Source organism: Schistocerca cancellata, chromosome 1 (assembly GCF_023864275.1).
Source record: "Schistocerca cancellata isolate TAMUIC-IGC-003103 chromosome 1, iqSchCanc2.1, whole genome shotgun sequence".
Taxonomy (NCBI): Eukaryota; Metazoa; Arthropoda; class Insecta; order Orthoptera; family Acrididae; genus Schistocerca; species Schistocerca cancellata.
In genome coordinates this window covers 1,160,601,623-1,160,623,854 of record NC_064626.1, presented here as the reverse complement: position 1 = coordinate 1,160,623,854, position 22,232 = coordinate 1,160,601,623, and the positions used below count along the sequence as shown (strand labels likewise).

At 40.8% G+C, this 22,232-nt stretch overlaps 1 protein-coding gene across 1 annotated transcript in view; it reads right to left on the bottom strand.

The window, feature by feature from the left end:
- LOC126093481 (probable cytosolic Fe-S cluster assembly factor CPIJ010948) overlaps positions 1-22,232 on the bottom strand; it is a 58,632-nt gene that overhangs the window by 7,173 nt on the left and 29,227 nt on the right. Inside the window, exon 8 of the mRNA XM_049908722.1 lies at positions 8,670-8,827. Within this exon, the coding sequence (XP_049764679.1) occupies positions 8,670-8,827 (158 nt within the window). The remainder of the gene's footprint in view (positions 1-8,669; positions 8,828-22,232) is intronic.

The following is a 22,232-nucleotide window of genomic DNA, read 5'->3' as shown; positions in this document are numbered from 1 at the left end:
ACTGTGTTTCACATCATTAAGATGATCAGTTTTGTTCGATTTACAGAAATTAACCCCATTTTTTACAAGAATTAGATACAGCTGCTTTCACAGGTTGGCCTGCCTCTGATAGGGCAGGATATGCCTGTGAAAAGACTGGCGTATGGTGTGCTCAGTTGGTGTTTTGGACAGGCTTTGTACTTGCGTCTTCCACAGGAGTATGATCCATGTAAAACAGGTTGGGAGAAGGTGTGGCATAGATATGGACTAGAGTATTTTGTAAATTGATCTGTGGCAGAATACAATTTCGGAGGGCTGAGAAGGATTATATGCAGGATGTTCTTCATTTCCAGTCGCAATGATAAGAAGTAAAAGGCTTGGTAAAGGATCCAGATAATTAGATAAAAGTCACCAAAACTTTACTATGTCTACACAACTGGTTTCAGCCTTGTGCTTCTCTACAGCATAATAAATGAGGTCTGTTCAAAAAATTCCTTAACATTCATAATTTCGCACCAATGGTGTGTTAGAGCAAAATGCGGTTGGCATCCCTGTGCACACCGGTGTTTAATGCGTAGCTACCGGACATTGTTGTATGTCTGTTAGTTATTGTTTAGAGCTGTATTGAGTAGAATGTTATGTCGTTCAGTTTACGAATTTCAAGATGGCAGATTTAGAGAGACTACGTATCTGCATTAAATTTTGCACGAAACTCAAGAAAACCTTTACAGAGACACACCAAATGATGTAGGAAGACTACGGCGATGAGTGCTTAAGTCGTACTCAGTGTTATGAATGGTTCACACAGTTTAAAAATGACTGGATAGAAGTTAAAGATGACCCTTGTTCAGGATGCTCTTCAACATCTACAGATGACAATCATGTCAGGAATCTCAATGAAATTGTGTGTGCCAATCGAAGACTGGTTGTCCGAAACATTGGAGAAGAATGTAACATTTCAGTTGAATCATGTCATGAAACCCTAACACAACATTTAGGAATGCATTGTGTTACTGCAAAGTTTGTCTCATGGCTCATGAGTCAAGACCAGAAAGACCTACACCTTGCAATCTGTGAAGAGCTTTTGGATTGTGCAGATGAGAACAAAATGTTCCTTAAGAGAGTCATAACTGATGATGATATGTGGGTATATGGTTATGATGTTGGGAGCAAGTTACAGTCTTTATAATGGGTCAGGAAAGGTTCTCCAAGACCAAAAATGCTCATCAGATCACATCAAATGTCAAAGCCGTGCTGATAGTTTTCTTTGACTTTGAAGGATCAGTTCACCATTAATTCGTACCTCAGGGACAAACTGCTAATCGATGGTACTGTCGGGACATGTTGCAACACCTGCGAGAAAATGTGAGACAGAAATGACCTGAAATGTGGTGAGACAATACATGGTTCTTGCATCATGGTAATGCTCCCACACATTCATCCCTGTTGGTGTATGACTATTGCACAAAAAACGAAATCACTGTGCTGCCTCATCCTCCATACTCTCCAGACCCGGCCTCTGCGGACTTTTTGTTACTTCCAAAGTTGAAAACACCTTTGAAAGGATGAAGATTCCCAATGATGGAAAGACAAATGAAAATGGCGCTTCATGTGATCTAGCAAGAGGCATACCAAGACTGTTTTCAGAAGTGGAAATGGCAATGGGAGCAATGTATCAATTGTGGAAGAGAGTATTTCGAAGGAGACCATGCACAATAAGTAAATCATAAGTGCAGAAAAATTCTGTGGTCAAAGGTCCGGAACTTTTTGAACAGACCTCGTGCACTTGATAATGGTCTAGACCTTGAAGTCCAAAACCAGCTGTGTGGAATTAATGAAGTTCTAATTAAGTAACTGGAGCAGGTATTTGTGAATTGAATGATGGTTGTGGAATCAGCATCATCCAAACTTGGAGAAACCAAAAATGTGGTTAAGTTGTGCCAGTCGCAAGTGGTACTGAATTATAAGGAAGAGGGGGATGTTCTCTTTACAGCTGGTTCTTGGGGGTGGTCTGTGGGTTAGAGGCATGAGTGGATATGGCAACGTAAATTTGTTTTTGGAGTAGGATTGGAGATAATAACTATCTGTGAAGGCCATGTCATCTGCCCTCTCGCCTTTCTTCTCCATCACTTCATACCCACTCTACATTGACATCCTTCTCCCCAATCTCCATTACTCAAGCCACTCCCTATACACAACTCCCCTGCCTAAGGCCAGAACGGGCCCAGTGGTGTCGCATTCCTATCATATGCACCTGCTGCCTCTCCCTCCCAGAAGTCAGCTGTCCTTCTCAAACCTCACCTCACCTTACCCTCCTCCTTTCTTAACCTCGCCCTCTCCATCCGATGAGCTGCAGTGCCTGCACAATGTAGCCGCCTGGGACAATGTTATTGTGCTGGTCTATGTATGTGTATTCTGTTACCTCTGAAGAAGGATTCATCTGAAAATTCAGCAACATTCTCTGTCTCACACTGAAGACTCAGCACCTCAACGCTATGCAGCTACCTTCACCCCTTCAATTATTTATTTTTAATTAATTTTTGAATTTCCTAAGATTTTTCAGTTTCATGTCTTATATCTATTTTTATACTCCAGCTTGTCGCAGGAAGATTTCTTTCAAAAGCTAGTAAAGTTTTCATTCTCTTTTTTGTTGATGACTAAATGCTTCTGCTATTTGGTGAGTGGTCTCATTTACTCCTAAATTATTTATATGCTGCCAGAAGTTTCATAACTATATTTAGTTTCAAAATGATGCAAAAAAATATTATACCACTAGAAAGTGCAAATTATTCCAGCTAAGAAGGTATTCAAGTATTCTAGTAGCAGTAGCAGTAAAACTGCACACATAATTGGAAAATATAAAATTTATGAATTCACAAGTTTTTGTGTTGGGACCACTCCTGCCCGTAACTGGAAATGATGTTAAGGATTCTTCAGTAACTGTAATGTTTGCCGATGGCATAAGTGTATTAACCCAAACACAACCATACCATAAATGGTCAAATAGGTCTACAATGAGTGCTTAGCAAATAGTTTAATCTTAACCTCACAAAAACTCAATACACAATTTCCAATAAGTTAAACAAACTTATTTATGCCAAACCAACCACATAGAATTCCAAACCCTCACCTGATTCAGATTCAGTGATAACATCTTTGTGATCTGGAACAAAGGTGAGAATGCCCTACGCACATTGCTCCAGAACCTCAACACTTTCTCCCACATTTGCTTCACCTGGTCCTCTTCAACCCAATAAGCCTACTTCCACTTCAAGGATGGTTACTTCAGTACCTCCATCTACATCAACTACTACCAACACCTCCACCTCGACAGCTCCCACTCATTCCATCCCAAGAAGTACCTTCCATACAGCCTATCCACCCATGGTTGTCACATTTGCTATGAGAAACAGTCCCTCTCCTTGCATGGTAAGAGGCTCTCTGAGCCCATCACAGAGTGAAACTACCATCCTAACTTTGTTTGGAAACATATCTCCTGTGCCTTGCCTCCCCAGTCTCCCCCAACACTTCCCAATGTCCAGCCACAAAGGAGCACTCTCCTTGTGACTCAGTACCGTCCAACATGGGAGCAACTGGATCACATTCTGTGCCTTTTTCTGTCTACCTCTCATTGTGCCCTGAAATGAGGAATATCCTCCACACCATTTCCGCAGTGGTATTCCATCACACACCAATTTTGCGCAATATCCTTATCCATCTCACTTCACCTCTGCTCCCAACCCCTTGCCTCAAGGCTCTTATCCCTGCAATGGAATCAGATGCAAAACATACCCCATACAGCCTCCCATTAGCACCTACTCCAGTCCTGTGATAGGCTTCTCCAACCCCATCAAAGGCAGGGCTATCTGTGAAAGCAGCCATGTGATCTACAATTTAAACTGCAACCACAATGCCACTTCCTGCATAGGCACGGCTTGAATGGCCACTGCCAAATTGTGGTCAAGAGACAGCAGGACCACCAGTTGCTGAAAGTGCTGCCCAACATGATGTGCTTCATTTTAATAACTGTAATTCACAGCCTGCACCACCTAGATTATTCCTACCAACACCACGTTTTCTGAACTGCGCAGGAAGGGAACTCTCCCTGCAACATACCCTTCATTCCCACAACCACCCTGGCCTCAAACCTTCGCTAGTCCCCGTCTTACAACCACCTATCCACCTTCCCTGCTCCCACTACTGCACTACACATGCTTTCTGTCCCACTAACACTCCTACTAGTCTTATCTCCTTTCCCATCACAGCCTCCCGACACTGCACCTAGCAGCCCCATTTTGTCCCCACCACATCCCTAAACGCCCCCACAGACAGCACAGCATCTTCCCCCATCACTACCCTGCTGTCTCTCCCCCTCCCCACCTGATGCCGTCTCCTTATCCCCAACACGCATCTTAACACACTGTTGCTCAAGTCAGACGCAGTCGGCCTCCATCGCTCAGAGACAGTGGCCATATCTGTTTGAGTTGTGCTTGTATGAATATGTGTGATTTCTATTTTGGAAGATGGACTTTGTCCAAAAGCTTAATATTTTAGCAGTATTATTCATTGTGCCTGTCTACGACCTAATGCCTCCTCTATGTAGTGAGTAGAAATCAATCCTTTTTGTATTCATCCAGGACTTTTCATTAGGCCTATTTAGTTTTGCTGATAGCAAAAATAGAAACTGTTTGGCATACATTAAATGGGTCACTGTGAGTAATATTCATTGGTGTGTAGTCAGATCACAAGCTAAATGCAATCAGCACGTTGATAATCTAATCAAAAATTCAGTCTCTCATATTGTTCATAAACAATTACCTCTCACTGAGCCGACTTATAAGTGGAATCACATACTTCCACTTTCCATTCTTGAAAGGTGTAAACTTGTATGTAATGCATGTAAAGTCAAAAAAGTATTTATTCAGCAAGGGAAAATGATTCAAATTTTGCGGGAAGTAGAGAATAATTCACATCATAAAGGCTTCCTCACGAGTAGTTACACTCTTTTACACATACATTTACTCCATGAGTTTATCTGTAGTTAATACTAAAAACAAATTTCAGATTAACTACGATTTACACAGCCACTATACAAGACTCAAAAATATAGTGTCCATATAGACTGTGACATAACGTAGATTAATCCCAGGTATTACCTTGTTGCCTTAATTGAGGACATTGATTCCCCTAGCTATCGAAATGTGTGCAGTCACACTGAAATTAAAAATGTGGAGTCAAGATAACCATTCACCATATAAAGGAGGTAATGGTGAACAGACACAAACGAAGACTGGAACATTTCAGTTCACCAACCTGCATTCTCCATTATAGCACAGGTGCATACAACCCACTCCCCCAACCCCTCCCACTCTGTCCACCTTCCAACCACCCACAACTACAGTGTTCCAGGACAATGACGCTGAGAGTATATACAGGGTGGTCCATTGATGGTGACCAGGCCAAATATCTCACGAAATAAGCATCAAACGAAAAATCTACAAAGAACGAAACTCGTCTAGCTTGAAGGGGGAAACCAAATGGCGCTATGGTTGGCCCGCTAGATGGCGCTGCCATAGGTCAAATGGATATCAACTGCGTTTTTTAAATAGGAACCCCCATTTTTTATAACATATTCATGTAGTACATAAAGAAATATGAATGTTTTAGTTGGACCACTTTTTTCATTTTGTGATAGATGGCACTGTAATAGTCACAAACGTATAAGTACATGGTATCATGTAACATTCCGCCAGTGTAGACGGTATTTGCTTCGTGATACATTACCCGTGTTAAAATGGACCGTTTACGAATTGCAGAAAAGGTCGATATCGTGTTGATGTATGGCTATTGTGATCAAAATGCCCAGCAGGCGAGTGTGGAAACAGGACGTGTTCAGCCACATGTGAAACATCAACCATGACCTGCAACAAATGATGATGCCCAAGTAGATGTTTTAGCTGCTGTTGCGGTTAATCCACACATCAGTAGCAGACAAAATGCGTGAGAATTGGGAACCTCAAAAACGTCGGTGTTGACAATGCTACATCAACATCGATTGCACCCGTACCATATTTCTATTCGCCAGGAATTGCATGGTGATGATTTTGAACGTTGTGTACAGTTCTGCCACTGGACACAATAGAAATTATAGGACAACGACAGATTTTTTGCATGCGTTCTATTTAGCGACGAAGTGTCATTAACCAACAGCGGTAACATAAACTGGCATAATATGCACTATTGGGCAACGGAAAATCCACGATGGCTGCGACAAGTGGAACATCAGCGACCTTGGCGGGTTAATGTATGGTGCGGCATTATGGGAGGAAGCATAATTGGCCCCCATTTTATCGATGGCAATCTAAATGGTGCAATGTATGCTGATTTCCTACGTAATGTTCTACCAATGTTTCACTGCATGACAGAATGGCGATGTACTTCCAGCATGATGGATGTCCGGCACATAGCTCGCGTGTGGTTGAAGCAGTATTGAATAGCATAATTCATGACAGGTGGATTGGCCCACACGTTCACCAGATCTGATGTTCCCAGATTTCTTTCTGTGGGGAATGTTGAAGGATATTTGCTATCGTGATCCACGGACAACGCCTGACAGCGCATTGTCAATGCATGTGCGAACATTACGGAAGGCGAACTACTCGCTGTTGAGAGGAATGTCATTACACATATTGCCAAATGCATTGAGGTTGACAGACATAATTTTGAGCATTTATTGCATTAATGTGGTATTTACAGGTAATCACGCTGTAACAGCATGCATTCTCAGAAATGATAAGTTCACAAAGGTACACGTATCACATTGGAATAAGCGAAATAAAATGTCAAACGTACCTACGTTCTGTATTTTAATTTAAAAAACCTACCTGTTACAAACGGTTCATCTAACATTGTGAGCCATATGTTTGTGACTATTACAGCACCATCTACCACAAAGTGAAAAAAGTGTTCCAACTAGAACATTCATATATCTTTACGTACTACTCGAATATGCAATAAAAATTGGGGGTTCCTGTTTAAAAAAACGCAGTTGACATCTGTTTGACCTATGGCAGTGCCATCTAGTGGGCCAACCATAGCGCCATCTGGTTTCCCCCTTTAAGCTAGACAACTTTCGTTCTTTGTAGTTTTTTCGTTTGACACTTATTTCGTGAGATATTTGGCTCGGTCACGATCAATGGTCCACCCTGTATACACTATCTGATCAAAAGTATCCAGACACCCCTATGTAATGTGGAATTGACCACTAGATGTAACAGCAGATTGAACCACCAGTATAAAAGGAGGTGGGAAGTATTGTGTTGCCAGTAGAGAAGCAGTAACAGCAGAACAGGTCTTTCAGGAGAGCTCAGTGACTTTATATGTGGACAAGTCACCAGGTGTCACCTGAGTAACAAATTCGTCAGGGACATTTCAACCCTTTTAAAATTGTCCACATCGACTGTTGGTGACGTGACTGTGAAGTGAAAATGCGAAGGAACAACCAGGCAGTCCTCATGTACTGATTGATAGGGGCCATTGAGCAGTGTGGAGGGTGGTTGTAAAAAGTCACATGAATTCAGTGGAAGAAATCACTCATGGGTTCGAAAGTTCTACCAGCAGTCCAGTTAGCACAATGACTATACGTATACAGTTAAAAAGAATGGGGTACACTGTTTGAACAGCTCCTCATTAGCCCCACAATTCTGTAGTCAGTGCTAAGTAATGCTTAAGATGGTGTAAAGAGTGACAGCACTGGACAGTGGATGACTGGAAATGAGTGACGTGGAGCGATGAATCATGCTACACCCTGTGGCGATCTAATACAAGGGCTTGGATTTGGCGAATGCCTGGAGATGATTACCTGTCATCATGTGTGGTGCTAAATGTGAAGAACTGAGGAGGTCATGTACGGTATGATGATGATTTTCATGTTTAGAATGTGCTCTCCTTATTTAAGAAAATGCTAAATATGGAAGGATGTGACTGCATTTTACAGCACTGTGTAGTGCATACAGTAGAGGAACAGTTTGGAGATTATGATTAATTGTATCAGCATTACAGTGCACCCTGCTATAAAGGAACATCTGTGAGACAATGGTTTGTGGACAATAATATTCCTGAAACGGTTTGGCCTGCATACAGACCCACCTGAACTCAATGGAACATCTTTGGCATGAGTTAAGTCAACTTCGCTGTAGATCCCAGTATCCGACATAAATACAATCTTTGATTTTGGTTCTTGACGAAGAATGGCCTGCTATTCCTCCACAGACATTCAGATATCCCATTGAGAGTGATTTGAGCAGAGTTCAAAAAGTCTTATATGTGTAGGGTGGACAGATCCTATATTAATGTTCACTAATAGGTCTCCAGATACTTTTTATCAATAGTGTATACATGTGTGCTCTGAAGTAGAAAGCTAATTTTACATTGAGGTCCTATGTTACAGTTCTCGTATTGTGCCTATACTCTACTCAGCGTCCTCCAAGTGGTTATCTTTACTCATTCCTTTGTTAGTCTACCATACTCTACTTTTTAATATCAACACTGAAGTTCAATAAAATGTAAATGGCACAAACTGCACATGAGGAGATGAAGAGCTGGGAATAGGAGCATACTAAAACAACACACATGCACAGGTATTCACAGTTCAGATACGATACTTTGTGCAAAAGTGTAATTATATCTACCTGATGGACAAGCCATTACTTCCACATAATGGTAATGTGACTTCCCTCGCTTCATTTTCTGGACTAAGTTCTGAATGTTGCGAAAACCATTAGTAATTGCAAAACGCAGAACCACTTTACTGTCCTTTTCTAAGGTAACCTCCTGAAAATCTGGATTTCTGCAAAAGAAAGTTAATTAATATTAAAAACAGTGAATTTGGCAGTGTTGACAAAGAAATTGAAAAAATAACTGAGAGGTTTGTAGAACAGTGCTCAAGTTTCAGCTTATTTGTAATACATTTAACATATACTGTCATTCTATATCTGGTATAGAACAGGACGCATTAAAATTATAATTTTCCAAGTTGTAAACAATAAGCACTAATTACCAATTTCATACATGCCCCGCACATCACATATAACAGAGAATAACCCTCAGGTATGTGGAATGTCTCAAAATGTAGATAACCTAAGAGATGCAGCTAATGTCAACTGTTTTTGCAGTATACGTGAATACCTATCATTAAAGGCATGTGACTTTTATGAAACACAAATCCCACGTTGTACCCTATAGTAAACAAGGCAGCAAATTACTGTCATGCACAAGCTAGCGAAAAAAAAAAAAAACCCTACTTACAAAAAATCCTGGTATTCCTACTAATAACTTGTCCCAATATCTAACAATCCTGTTACATACAGGCTGAGAGTAGGATCACCAAACACTGCATTTCTTTGTATATCACTAAGGGTACCACATCTACATCTATGTGATTACTCTGCTATTCACAATTAAGTGCCTGGCAGAGGGTTCAATGAACCATCTTCAAGCTATCTCTCTACCATTCCACTCTCAAACAGCGCGTGGGAAAAACGAGCACTTAAATTTTTCTGCACGAGCCCTGATTTCTCTTATTTTACTGTGATGATCATTTCCTCCTATGTAGGTGGGTGCCAACAGAATGTTTTCACAATCAGAGGAGAAAACTGGTAATTGAAATTTCATGAGAAGATCCCGTTGCAACGAAAAATGCCTTTGTTTTAATGATTGCCACTCCAATTCACGTATCATATTTATGGCACTATCTCCCCTATTTCGCAATAATGCATAATGAGTCGCCCTTCCTTGAACTTTTTCGATGTCATCCGTCAGTCCCATCTGATGTGGATCCCACACTGCACAGCAATACTCCAGAATAGGGCGAACAAGCATGGTGTATGAAGTCTCTTTAGTAGACCCGTTGCAGCTTCGAAGTGTTCTGCCAATGAATCACAGCCTTTGGTTTGCTCTGCCCACAACATTATCTATGTGATCATTCCAATTTAGGTTATTTGTTATTGTAATCTCTAAGTATTTAGTTGAATTTACAGCCTTAAGATTTGTGTGACTTATTGCGTCATCGAAATTTAAAGATTTCTTTTAGTACTCATGTGAATAACTTCACATTCTTCTTCATTCAGGGTCAACTCTCACTTTTCGCACCATACAGATATCGTATCTATATCATTTTGCAATTTGTTTTGGTCATCTGATTACTTTACAAGACGGTAAATGACAGCATCAGCTGCAAATAATCTAAGAGGGCTACTCAGATTGTCTCTTATGCCATTAATATAGACCAAGAACAATAGAGGGCCTACAACAGGTCCTTGGGGAATGCTGGATATTACTTCTGTTTTACTCGATGACTTTCTGTCTACTAAGAAATCATGAATCCAGTCATACAACCGAGGTGATATTCCATAGGCATGCAGTTTGGTTAGAAGATGCTTGTGAGGAATGGTGTCAAAAGCCTTCTGGAAATGTAAAAATATGGAATCAATTTGACATCCCCTGTCAATATGACTCGTTACTTCATGGGTATAAAGAGCTAGTTGTGTTTCGCAAGAATGATATTTTCTGAATCTGTGCTGATTGTGTGTCAATAAACCGTTTTCTTTGAGGTACCTTATAATGTTCGAATACAGTATATGTTCTAAAACCCTACTGCAAATCAACATTAGTGATAAGGGCCTGTAATTCAGCGGATTACTCGTACTTGCCTTTTTGGGTACTGGTGTGACTTGAGCAATTTTCCAGTCTTTAGGTAGAGATCTTTCTGTGAGCGAGCAGTTGTATATAATTGCTAAATATGGAGCTATTGTATCAGCATACTCTAAGAGGAACTTGACTGGTATACAATCTGGACTGGAGGCCTTGCCTTTATTAAGTGATTTAAGCTGCTTTGCTACACCGAGGATATATACTTCTACGTTTCTCATCTTGACAGTTGTTCTTGATTGGAATTCAGGAATATTTACTTTGTTTTCTTTGGTGAAGGAGTTTCGGAACACTGTGTTTCATAACTGTGCTTTAGTGGCACTGTCATCAGTGACTTCACCGTTATTATCGCGCAGTGAAGGTATTGACTGCGTCTTGCCACTGGTGTGCTTTATACATGACCAGAATCTCTTTGAGTTTTTTGCCAGATTCCGTGACAGAGTTTTATTGTGGAAATTATTAAAAGCATCTCGCATAGAAGCAAGCGCTATATTTCGAACTTCTGCAAACCTAACATGTTGGTTGCCCTGCATGACAGGCATGTTGTGCTAGTAGTACTGGCATGCCTTTCGGTGGCTACATGTGTCAATGGGCATGACTGGGCAGAGAGGGGGGGGGGGGGGGGGGAAGGAGATGGATAGTGATAGAATGGGGGAGAGGGCAGTGGACAGAGAAAGGAGGACAGGAGGAGACGGAGAGAGGGGGAGAGAGGGAGAGAGGGGGAGGGGGAGAGGGAGAGGGAGAGAGAGAGAGAGAGAGAGAGAGAGAGAGAGAGAGAGAGAGAGAGAGAGGAGATGGATGGAGCGAGGGGATGGAGGAGATGAAGAGACAGAGAAAATGGGGAGAAGGAGATGAACAGAGGTGGGAGGATGAGTTGGACAGAGAGAGTGTGGAAATTGTAGAGTATCTGAGTAATCAACATCAGTAAAATTCAGTGTTGGTGATGAAGATGTGTAGCACAAATGGAAAAAAAAATTCAAATGCATCACTCACTATGCCTTAGACATGTATGTTCCAAGCAAGGTCTTCAGGGATGGGAAAGACTCTCAGAGAGTTAATAGCCATGTAAGAAAACTGCTTCATAAATGAAGAGTGCTTCATCATAGATTCAAGAGAAGTCAAAACCTAGCTGAGAAACAAAAGCTGAACAAAGCGAAAATGAGCATAAGAAGAGCAATAAGAGAAACATCCAATGACTTTGAAAGTCAAATTTTGTGAACTGATCTCACTAAAAACAATATGAGGTTTTGGTCTTATGTAAAATCAGTAAGCTGTTCAAACTCATCTACTTGGTCGCTCAGTGACCATTGTTTTGTTGTTGTTGTGGTCTTCAGTCCTGAGACTGGTTTGATGCAGCTCTCCATGCCACTCTATCCTGTGCAAGCTGCTTCATCTCCCAGTACCTACTGCAACCTACATCCTTCTGAATCTGCTTAGTGTATTCATCTCTTGGTCTCCCTCTACGATTTTTACCCTCCACGCTGCCCTCCAATACTAAATTGGTGATCCCTTGATGCCTCAGAACATATCCTACCAACCGATCACTTCTTCTGGTCAAGTTGTGCCACAAACTACTCTTCTCCCCAATCTTATTCAATACTTCCTTATTAGTTATGTGATCTACCCATCTAATCTTCAGCATTCTTCTGTAGCACCACATTACGAAGGCTTCTATTCTCTTCTTGTCCAAACTATTTATTGTCCATGTTTCACTTCCATACATGGCTACACTCCATACAAATACTTTCAGAAACGAATTCCTGACACTTAAATCTATACTCGATGTCAACAAATTTCTCTTCTTCAGAAACGCTTTCCTTGCCATTGCCAGTCTACATTTTATATCCTCTCTACTTCGACCATCATCAGTTATTTTGCTCCCCAAATAGCAAAACTCCTTTACTACTTTAAGTGTCTCATTTCCTAATCTAATTCCCTCAGCATCACCCGACTTAATTCGACTACATTCCATTATCCTCGTTTTGCTTTTGTTGATGTTCATCTTATATCCTTCTTTCGAGACACTGTCCATTCCATTCAACTGCTCTTCCAAGTCCTTTGCTGTCTCTGACAGAATTACAATGTCATCGGTGAACCTCAAAGTTTTTATTTCTTCTCCATGGATTTTCATACCTACTCCGAATTTTTCTTTTGTTTCCTTCATTGCTTGCTCAATATACAGATTGAATAACATCGGGGAGAGGCTACAACCCTGTCTTACTCCCTTCCCAACCACTGCTTCCCTTTCATGTCCCTCGACTCTTATAACTGCCATCTGGTTTCTGTACAAATTGTAAATAGCCTTTCGCTTCCTGTATTTTACCCCTGCCACCTTTAGAATTTGAAAGAGAGTATTCCAGTCAACACTGTCAAAAGCTTTCTCTAAGTCTACAAATGCTAGAAACGTACGTTTGCCTTTCCTTTATCTTTCTTCTAAGGTAAGTCGTAAGGTCAGTATTGCCTCACGTGTTCCAGTATTTCTACGGAATCCAAACTGATCTTCCCCGAGGTCGGCTTCTACTAGTTTTTCCATTCGTCTGTAAAGAATTCGTGTTAGTATTTTGCAGCTGTGGCTTATTAAACTGATTGTTCGGTAATTTTCACATCTGTCAACACCTGCTTTCTTTGGGATTGGAATTATTATATTCTTCTTGAAGTCTGAGGGTATTTCGCCTGTTTCATACATCTTGCTCACCAGATGGTAGAGTTTAGTCAGGACTGGCTCTCCCAAGGCCGTCAGTAGTTCCAATGGAATGTTGTCTACTCCGGGGGCCTTGTTTCAACTCAGGTCTTTCAGTGCTCTGTCAAACTCTTTACGCAGTATCGTATCTCCCATTTCATCTTCATCTACATCCTCTTCCATTTCCATAATATTGTCCTCAAGTACATCGCCCTTGTATAGATCCTCTATATACTCCTTCCACCTATCTGCTTTCCCTTCTTTGCTTAGAACTGGGTTTCCATCTGAGCTCTTGATGTTCATACAAGTGGTTTTCTTATCTCCAAAAGTCTCTTTAATTTTCCTGTAGGCAGTATCTATCTTACCCCTAGTGAGATAAGCCTCTACATCCTTACATTTGTGCTCTAGCCATCCCTGCTTAGCCATTTTGCACTTCCTGTTGATCTCATTTTTGAGATGTTTGTATTCCTTTTTGCCTGCTTCATTTACTGCATTTTTATATTTTCTCCTTTCATCAATTAAATTCAATATTTCTTCTGTTACTCAAGGATTTCTACTAGCCCTCGTCTTTTTACCTACTAGATCCTCTGCTGCCTTCACTACTTCATCCCTCAAAGCTACCCATTCTTCTTCTACCGTATTTCTTTCCCCCATTCCTGTCAATTGTTCCCTTATGCTCTCCCTGAAACTCTGTACAACCTCTGGTTCTTTCAGTTTATCCAGGTCCCATCTCCTTAAATTCCCACCTTTTTGCAGTTTCTTCAGTTTTAATCTACAGATAGATTGTGGTCAGAGTCCACATCTGCCCCTGGAAATGTCTTACAATTTAAAACCTGGTTCCTAAATCTCTGTCTTACCATTATATAATCTATCTGATACCTTTTAGTATCTCCAGGGTTCTTCCATGTATACATCCTTCTTTCATGATTCTTAAACCAAGTGTTAACTATGATTAAGTTGTACTCTGTGCAAAATTCTACGAGGCGGCTTCCTCTTTCATTTCTTAGCCCCGATCCATATTCACCTACTACGTTTCGTACTCTCCCTTTTCCTACACTCGAATTCCAGTCACCCATGACTATTAAATTTTCGTCTCCCTTCACTATCTGAATAATTTCTTTTATTTCATCATATGTTTCTTCAATTTCTTCGTCATCTGCAGAGCTAGTTGGCATATAAACTTGTACTACTGTAGTACGTGTGGGCTTCGTATCTATCTTGGCCACAATAATGCGTTCACTATGCTGTTTGTAGTAGCTTACCCATATTCCTATTTTCCTGTTCATTATTAAACCTATTCCTGCATTACCCCTATTTGATTTTGTGTTTATAACCCTGTAGTCACCTGACCAGAAGTCTTGTTCCTCCTGCCACCGAACTTCACTAATTCCCACTATATCTAACTTTAACCTATCCATTTCCCTTTTTAAATTTTCTAACCTACCTGCCCAATTAAGGTATCTGACATTCTACGCTCCGATCCGCAGAATGCCAGTTTTCTTTCTCCTGATAACATCATCATCCTGAGTAGTCCTCGCCCGGAGATCCGAATGGGGGACTATTTTACCCAAGAGGACGCCATCATCATTTAATCATACAGTAAAGCTGCATGCCCTCGGGAAAAATTACGGCCATAGTTTCCCCTTGCTTTCAGCCGTTCGCAGTACCAGCACAGCAAGGCCGTTTTGGTTATTGTTACAAGGCCAGATCAGTCAATCATCCAGACTGTTGCCCTTGCAACTACTGAAAAGGCTGCTGCCCCTCTTCAGGAACCATACGTTTGTCTGGCCTCTCAACAGATACCCCTCCATTGTGGTTGTACCTAAGGTACAGCTATCTGTATCGCTGAGGCACGCAAGCCTCCCCACCAATGGCAAGATTCATGGTTCATGGGGTGGGGGTGGGGGGGGGAGGGGGGTCAGTGACCATAATGGCACCAAAATTGAAAATGAGAGAGAAGACCAAAATACTGAATTGGGTTTTCTGAAATTGTTTCACTGTGGAAGATAGTAACGTCGTCTCTCCTTTCAATCAATGTATGAACTTCGAAATGACAGATATTGAGATAAATAATCGCAGAATGGAAAAACAAATACAACAGCTTTATAGTGGAAAGGCTTTGATACCAGATGAGATATGTATAAGATCTACACAGATTGTGTGAAAGAACTTGCTCCCCTTCCAACAGCATTTCTCGTAGATCACTGGAGCAACTGAGAACAACTAGTGACTGGAAAAAAGTGCAGTTCATCCCCATATTCAAGAAGCGTTGTGGAACAGACGTACATAATTATAGGCCTATATCATTAACATCAATCTGTTGTAGAATTATGGAACATGTTTTATGCTAATATATAATTACATTTTTAGAGCACAAAAATCTCCTCTATAAAAACCAACACGAATTTTGATATCTTGTAAGACTCAGCTTGCTTTGTTCCTCCAAGAGATCCAAAGCACTAAAGACATTGCTGCTCAGGTTGATGCCTTGGTCCTCGACTTTGGGAAGGCATTAGAGACTGTCCCATACAGCCACTTCGTGAAAAAATCATAAGGTTACTTGAGTATCAGGCCAGATTTGTGACTGTATTCAAGATTTCCTCCCAGACAGAACTCAATGCATTGCTCTTAATGGAACAAAATGAGAGATATAAAGGTAAGTTTGGGGATGTCCCAGAAAAATGTGATAGGACTGTTGCTGTTTACCAGGTTTATAAATGATCTGGTAGAATGCTTTGGAAGCTCTTTATGGCTGTTCACAGGTGATGTGGTTGTCTGTGAGATGGCAGCAAAGTCAGAGGGCAGTAATGATTTGCAGAAGACACTACAAAGAATTGATGAAAGGTGTAGGGACTGGCAGTTGACATATTGCTCACACACAGCAGAACAACTACACTATTAATGATAATTTGCTGGAAACAACAACCATAATATATCTAGGAGGATCTATTCGGAGTGACCTTAAGAGGAATAACCACATAAAGCAAATACTAGGTAAAGCAGCTGCAAGACAGATTCAGAGGCAGAATCTTAAGGAAATGTAATTCATCGATTAAAGAAGTGGTCTACAAGGCACTTGTTCGATCGATTCTTGAGTATTGTTCATCAATATGGAAACCTTAACATGTATGACTGATGGAAGGGATACAGAAGATCCAAAAAGAGCGGCACATTTAGTCGGTGTGAGAGCATTACAGAAATGCTCAACAATTCCCAGTGGCAGATACTACAAGACAGGTGTTGTGCATCATGAAAAGGTTTACTATCAAAATTTCAAGAGAGTACCTTCCAGGAAGAGCTGGACAACATATTACTTCCGCCCATATGTCTTGCAAAATGACCACAACGAGAAAATTACATAATTAGATCTAGAACAGAGGCTTACCAACAACGGTCTTTTCCACATATCATTTGCAAATGAAACAGGGAAGGGGGGCATCAGTTAGTGGTACCAAAAGCAACCTCCGCCACATGACAGAGTACTGACGTAGATTTCGATGTGGAAGAGGAAGAGGTGGATACCGAGAGGGAGGTAGGAGCATAAGATGGACAGAGAGAGGGATGAGGAGGGGACAGACAGGGAGAGGAGGAGGAGGACATGGAGAAAGAGAGAATAGGCGGATGTGGACAGAGGGAGGGAAGAGGGGGGGAAGAAGAAGTGGTCAGAGAAAGGGGACAGAGGAGACGGACAGAGAGAGATGGGAGGAGACGAAGGAGTTGGAGAGACAGAGAGAGAGCGTGGGGAGACGGAGATGGACAGATAGAGGAGAAAGGTTGCGATGGGGAGAGACACTGGGGGAGGAAGACGTAGGTACAGGGAGCGGGGAGGAGATGTCTGCAATTTATGTGCCGAACACTTATGTGAGTGAAGCTATGAGGAGACCTTAAGATTTTGACGTATTCTGTGAAGCTCGAAAATACGCAGTCATAACTTTACGAAGGCCTAAGCGATTGTATGAGAGACAGCAGTTAGAACAGATCGACCAAGATTTCCAGAAAAACAATGCCAAAGACTTCTATCAACTGTTCAAGTTGAATTTGAAAGGATACCAAGCCACTAGTGTTTGTTTTAGAGACAAAAATGGAAAGCTCAGCCTGACCAACAAAGAAAACTGCACGATCATGTCTTGTTATTTTGAAAACCCACTTAATTTTGATGAACAAAAAGAAAGATTCCCTGTATGTGCCCTGATCCACAAACTACCCAGCTCATCTCCACCTGGTAAAGGGGAGGTCAAAGAGATCAACAACAACCTTAAGAATAATAGGCAGCTGAAGAGGATTCAATAGTGGCAGAAGTACTGAAGCAGGCAAATAATGAAACTCTAGATGTACTAGTCCAACTTTTTGAGGAGATCTGGAGAATCAAGATGATACCAACTGAATGGCAGTCAGTTTTAATCTATCTTCTACACAAAAAAGGCAATAAAAAGAATGTCAGTAACTATTGGGGCATCTCATTAGTATCTGTCCCATATAAGATTCTCTCCAAAGCAATACAGAACAGAATAGAAGGTCATCTTGACCAGCTGATTGAGAAATATCAAGCTGGTTTCCAAAAGGGCCGTTCTTGCCCAGAACAGATCTTTAACCTGAAAAAACTGGAGGAAATAACTACATGGTCATGTTTGTTGATTTTCAGAAGGCATATGACTCCATCGACCGAGAGGCATTAATGAATATTTTGGAACAGTTCGGGGTGGATGATACATCAAGAAAGCTGATCAAACACACTCTCACTAACATAGTGTCAAAAACAAAATTTATGGGTGAGATCTCAAAACCCTTTACAATCAGAATGGTCATAAGACAAGGAGATTGATCATCCCCATTCCTTTTCGACTGTGTCTTGGAAAAGGTCATTTGGGAATGGAGAAAGTTGTTAGCCCAAGAAGAAACAAATGAAGAGTGTTTCATATTTGTTCTTAAGAACAAAGGGGTGTACACTGACTGCTTGGCCTTTGCGGATGACCTGGCCATATTTCCTAACAACATAGAATCAGCAGTCAACAGGATGAATAGGGTGTCAGAAATTGCTGAAAAAGTTGGACTCCAGATCTCTATTCAAAAGACAAAATATATGATGAACATCTGTGACAGACCTGAATGGATGATCATCAATCTGGGAAAAATTGGACGAGTTAAGAATTTGAGGTATCTTGGTGAAGTCATCCAGGAGAATGGATAAGAAGAAGCAGCAATTAATGTCAGGATGAAGAAGTTAGACCAGGCATACCAACTGACAAAGATACCTATAACAAAAAGTCTATGGGTATAGGGGCCAAATTGCGACATTATTGTAAGACCTGAGGGCTTATATGCGTCTGAAATTTGATCATGAATAGACAAGGTCAAGCTGAGCAGCTGGAAAAGCGTGAGCATGGTATGGAAAAGCGTGAGCATAGGATGGAAAAGCATTAGCATAGGATATTACGGAAAATTATAGGTAATAGATGGGTTGATGGACAATGGCGAATGAGAGCAAATGAGGACTTGTACAGCAAGACAGAACATATCACAGCATCTCTGAACTGCACAGATGACAGTTATCCTTACAATATATTCTCTGCTCCCATAGTTATCCCAGCCTCAACCTATGGTAACACACTACCCTTCATCCTCCACACAACAGTTTCCACCCTCTCTGTCCTATCTTCTTCTCCTCAGTCTCATCTTCCACACTCCATATTTACTGCCCTCTGAAAATACACCCACCCATCTTTCCTCACTTCTTTCCTTTTTCACTTTTTTTTCACCTCCCTGCCCCACAACCTCCTCATGCTGTGCTGGTTGGCATTCTACTCTTGCAGAACGTGTGCCTCCCCCCCCCCCCTCCTCACTAACATCGCTCACCCTTTCTTGCCCCCTCAAGATTGCAGCTTGAATCCCACATGATAGTTGCACTGTGGCCCGAGCTGCCGGAGTTAGCATTCAGGTGTGTGTAAGGTGTGATTGGTTGTTGTATGAATGGTGTATGTTTCTCTTTTGCTGTGGCTGAAAGCTTTGTTTAAGAGTCTTAACTGTGCCCATCTGCAACCTAATGTGTCTTCTTCTTTACGGTAAGTAGGAATCTATTTTTTCAAACACTGTTGATATTTCTACCCAGAGTTTCCATTATTTGATTTTAATGTTGGTCTGAGAGAGATACAACAAGATTGCACTGGCACCCTGTGACACAAGATACACCGCCAATACTACACCTCAGGGGACTACATGCTCCTGTACTCTCTGAGTAGTTTTATGAAGAAGGCCACTACGAGTTGGATGAATAACGGTGAGCTATGCCAGTGGTAATATAAAAGCCAGAGGCAATCAAATAACAAAAGCAAAACATTATTTGAGCTTTACAGTAGACTATTGGGGTATGACAGGTTTTTGGTAACGTCATACTTTTTCAAAGTATATAAACTTTCATAACACTGTGAAGTACTGATTATTTTATTGCTGGGCTCAGGCTCATTCGGAGGAGTTAAAATAAAATTTACAGCTGGTTTTATATGTAATAGGAAGAAAAATAATAAACTTTTAATAGAACTGATTTTTTTTATCCTTCAACAACATTTTTACATCTACGTCTATGTACATCTATACTCTGTAAACCACCAGGAGGTACATGGCAGTGGGTATGTCCCACTGTATCAGTTATTAGGGTTTCTTCCTGTTCCATTCACATGTGGAGCACAGGAAGAGTGATTGACTGGATTCCTGTGCATGCAGTAATTATTCTAATCTTATCCTCACGATCCCTATGTGAGCGATACATAGGGGGTTGTTGCGTATTCCTAGAGTAATCATTTCAAGCTAGTTCTTGAAACTTTGTTAATAGACTTTCTCAGTATAGTTTTCATCTGTCTTCAAGAGTTTTCCAGTTCAGCTCCTTCAGTACCTCTGTGACACTCTCCCACGGATTAAACAAACCCATGACCATTCGTGCTGCCCTTCTCTGTACACGTTCAACATCCCCTGTTAGTCCAATTTGGTAGTGTCCCACACACTTGAGCAATATTCTAGAACCAGTCACATGAATTATTTGTAAGCAATCTCATTTGTAGACTGATTGCACTTCCCCAGTATTCTGTCAATATACTGAAGTCTACCAACTGCTTTGACCATGACTGAACCTATGTGATTATTCCATTCCATATCCCTACAAAGTGTTATTTCCAGGTATTTGTATGAGTTGGCTGATTCCAACAGTGGCTCACTGATATTATAATCATAGGATACTACCTGTTTTCATTTTGTGAAGAGCTTAATTTTACATTTATGAACATTTAGAGCAACACTGAAATCTTATCAAGATTTGACTGCAGCTTCTTTCAGACACTAGTTTATTATAGATAATTGGATCATCTACAAAAAGCCTGATTTTATTATCAATATTGCCTGCAGGGTCATCAATATAAAATACGAACAGCAAGGGTCCCAACACACTTCCCTGAGGCACACCTGACATTAATTTTACATCTGATGATGACTCTCCAACCCAGGTAACATGTTGCGTCCTCCTCGCCAAACAGTCCTCAATCCAGTCACAAATTTCACATGGTACCCCATATGATCATACTTTTGACAATAAGCATAGGTGTGGTACTGAGTCAAATGCTTTTTGGAAATCAAGAAATACTGCATCTATCTTGTTGCCTTGATCCAAAACTTTCAGTATGTCATGTGAGAAAAGTGCGAGCTGAGTTTCATATAACTGATGGCTGAGGAGGTCATTCTGTTCAAGATACCTCATTATGTTTGAGCTCAGAATATGTTCTAAGATTCTACAACAAATCTACATCACGGATATTACACAGTAGTTTTGTGAGTCACTTCTACTACTCTTCTTGCAGACAGGTGTGATCTGTGCCATTTTTCCAAGAACTGGGCATGGAGTTTTGTTCAAGGGATCTTCAATATATTACAGTTCGAAGAGGGGCTAACTCAACCGCAAATTCAATATAGAAGCTGACAGGGATTCCATTGATCCCTGGAGCTTTGTTAAATTTTAACAATTTCAGCTATTTCTCAATACCACTAACACTAATACTTATTTCATTCATCTTTTCAGTAGTACAAGGATTACATTGTGGCAATTCACCGGGGTTTTCATTTGTATAGGAACACTTGAAAACGGATTTAAGATTTCAGCTTTTGCTTTGCTACCCTCAATTTCAGTCCCTGTCTCATTCGTTAGGGACTGGACACTAACTTCGGTGCATACAACCAAAACGTCTTTGGGTTCTGCAAAAGATCACTTGACAATATTCTGCTATGGCAGTCATTGAAGGCATCATGCATTGCTCTCTTGAGAGCCAAACACATTTCATTCAGCATCTCTCTAGCTGTAGACCAACACTTTGTTTTACACTTATTATGCAGTAATCTTTATTTCTTTAAAAGTTTCTTTACAGTGACTGTATAATGTAGAGGTTCCCTCCCATTATGAACTGTTCTACTGGGTACATATTTAGCTAGTGCATGGTCAACTATTCTTTTAAACTTGAGCCGGACTTCCTCTCCTTGCTCCAGCCCTGTACTGTAAGTTTTGAGTTCTTCATTCAGATATGACACTACTGATTTTTTTATCCACTTACTAAACATATGTATCTTTCTGCTTGTTTTAGTTGTCCTTTGTACTTTGGTAATCACTGTCACCACGACTGCATCATGGTCATTGATACCAGTTTCAATTTGGACATCATCAAAGAGTTCAGGTATATTTGTTGCCATTAGAATCAAGATATTTCCATCATGAATGGGGTTCCTAACTGTCTGTTCTAGGTAGTTTTCAGAGAAGGCATTTAGTACTGTTTCACAAGATGTCTTATCGCGCCCACCACTGACAAAACTGTAATTTTCCCAATTGATTGTTGGA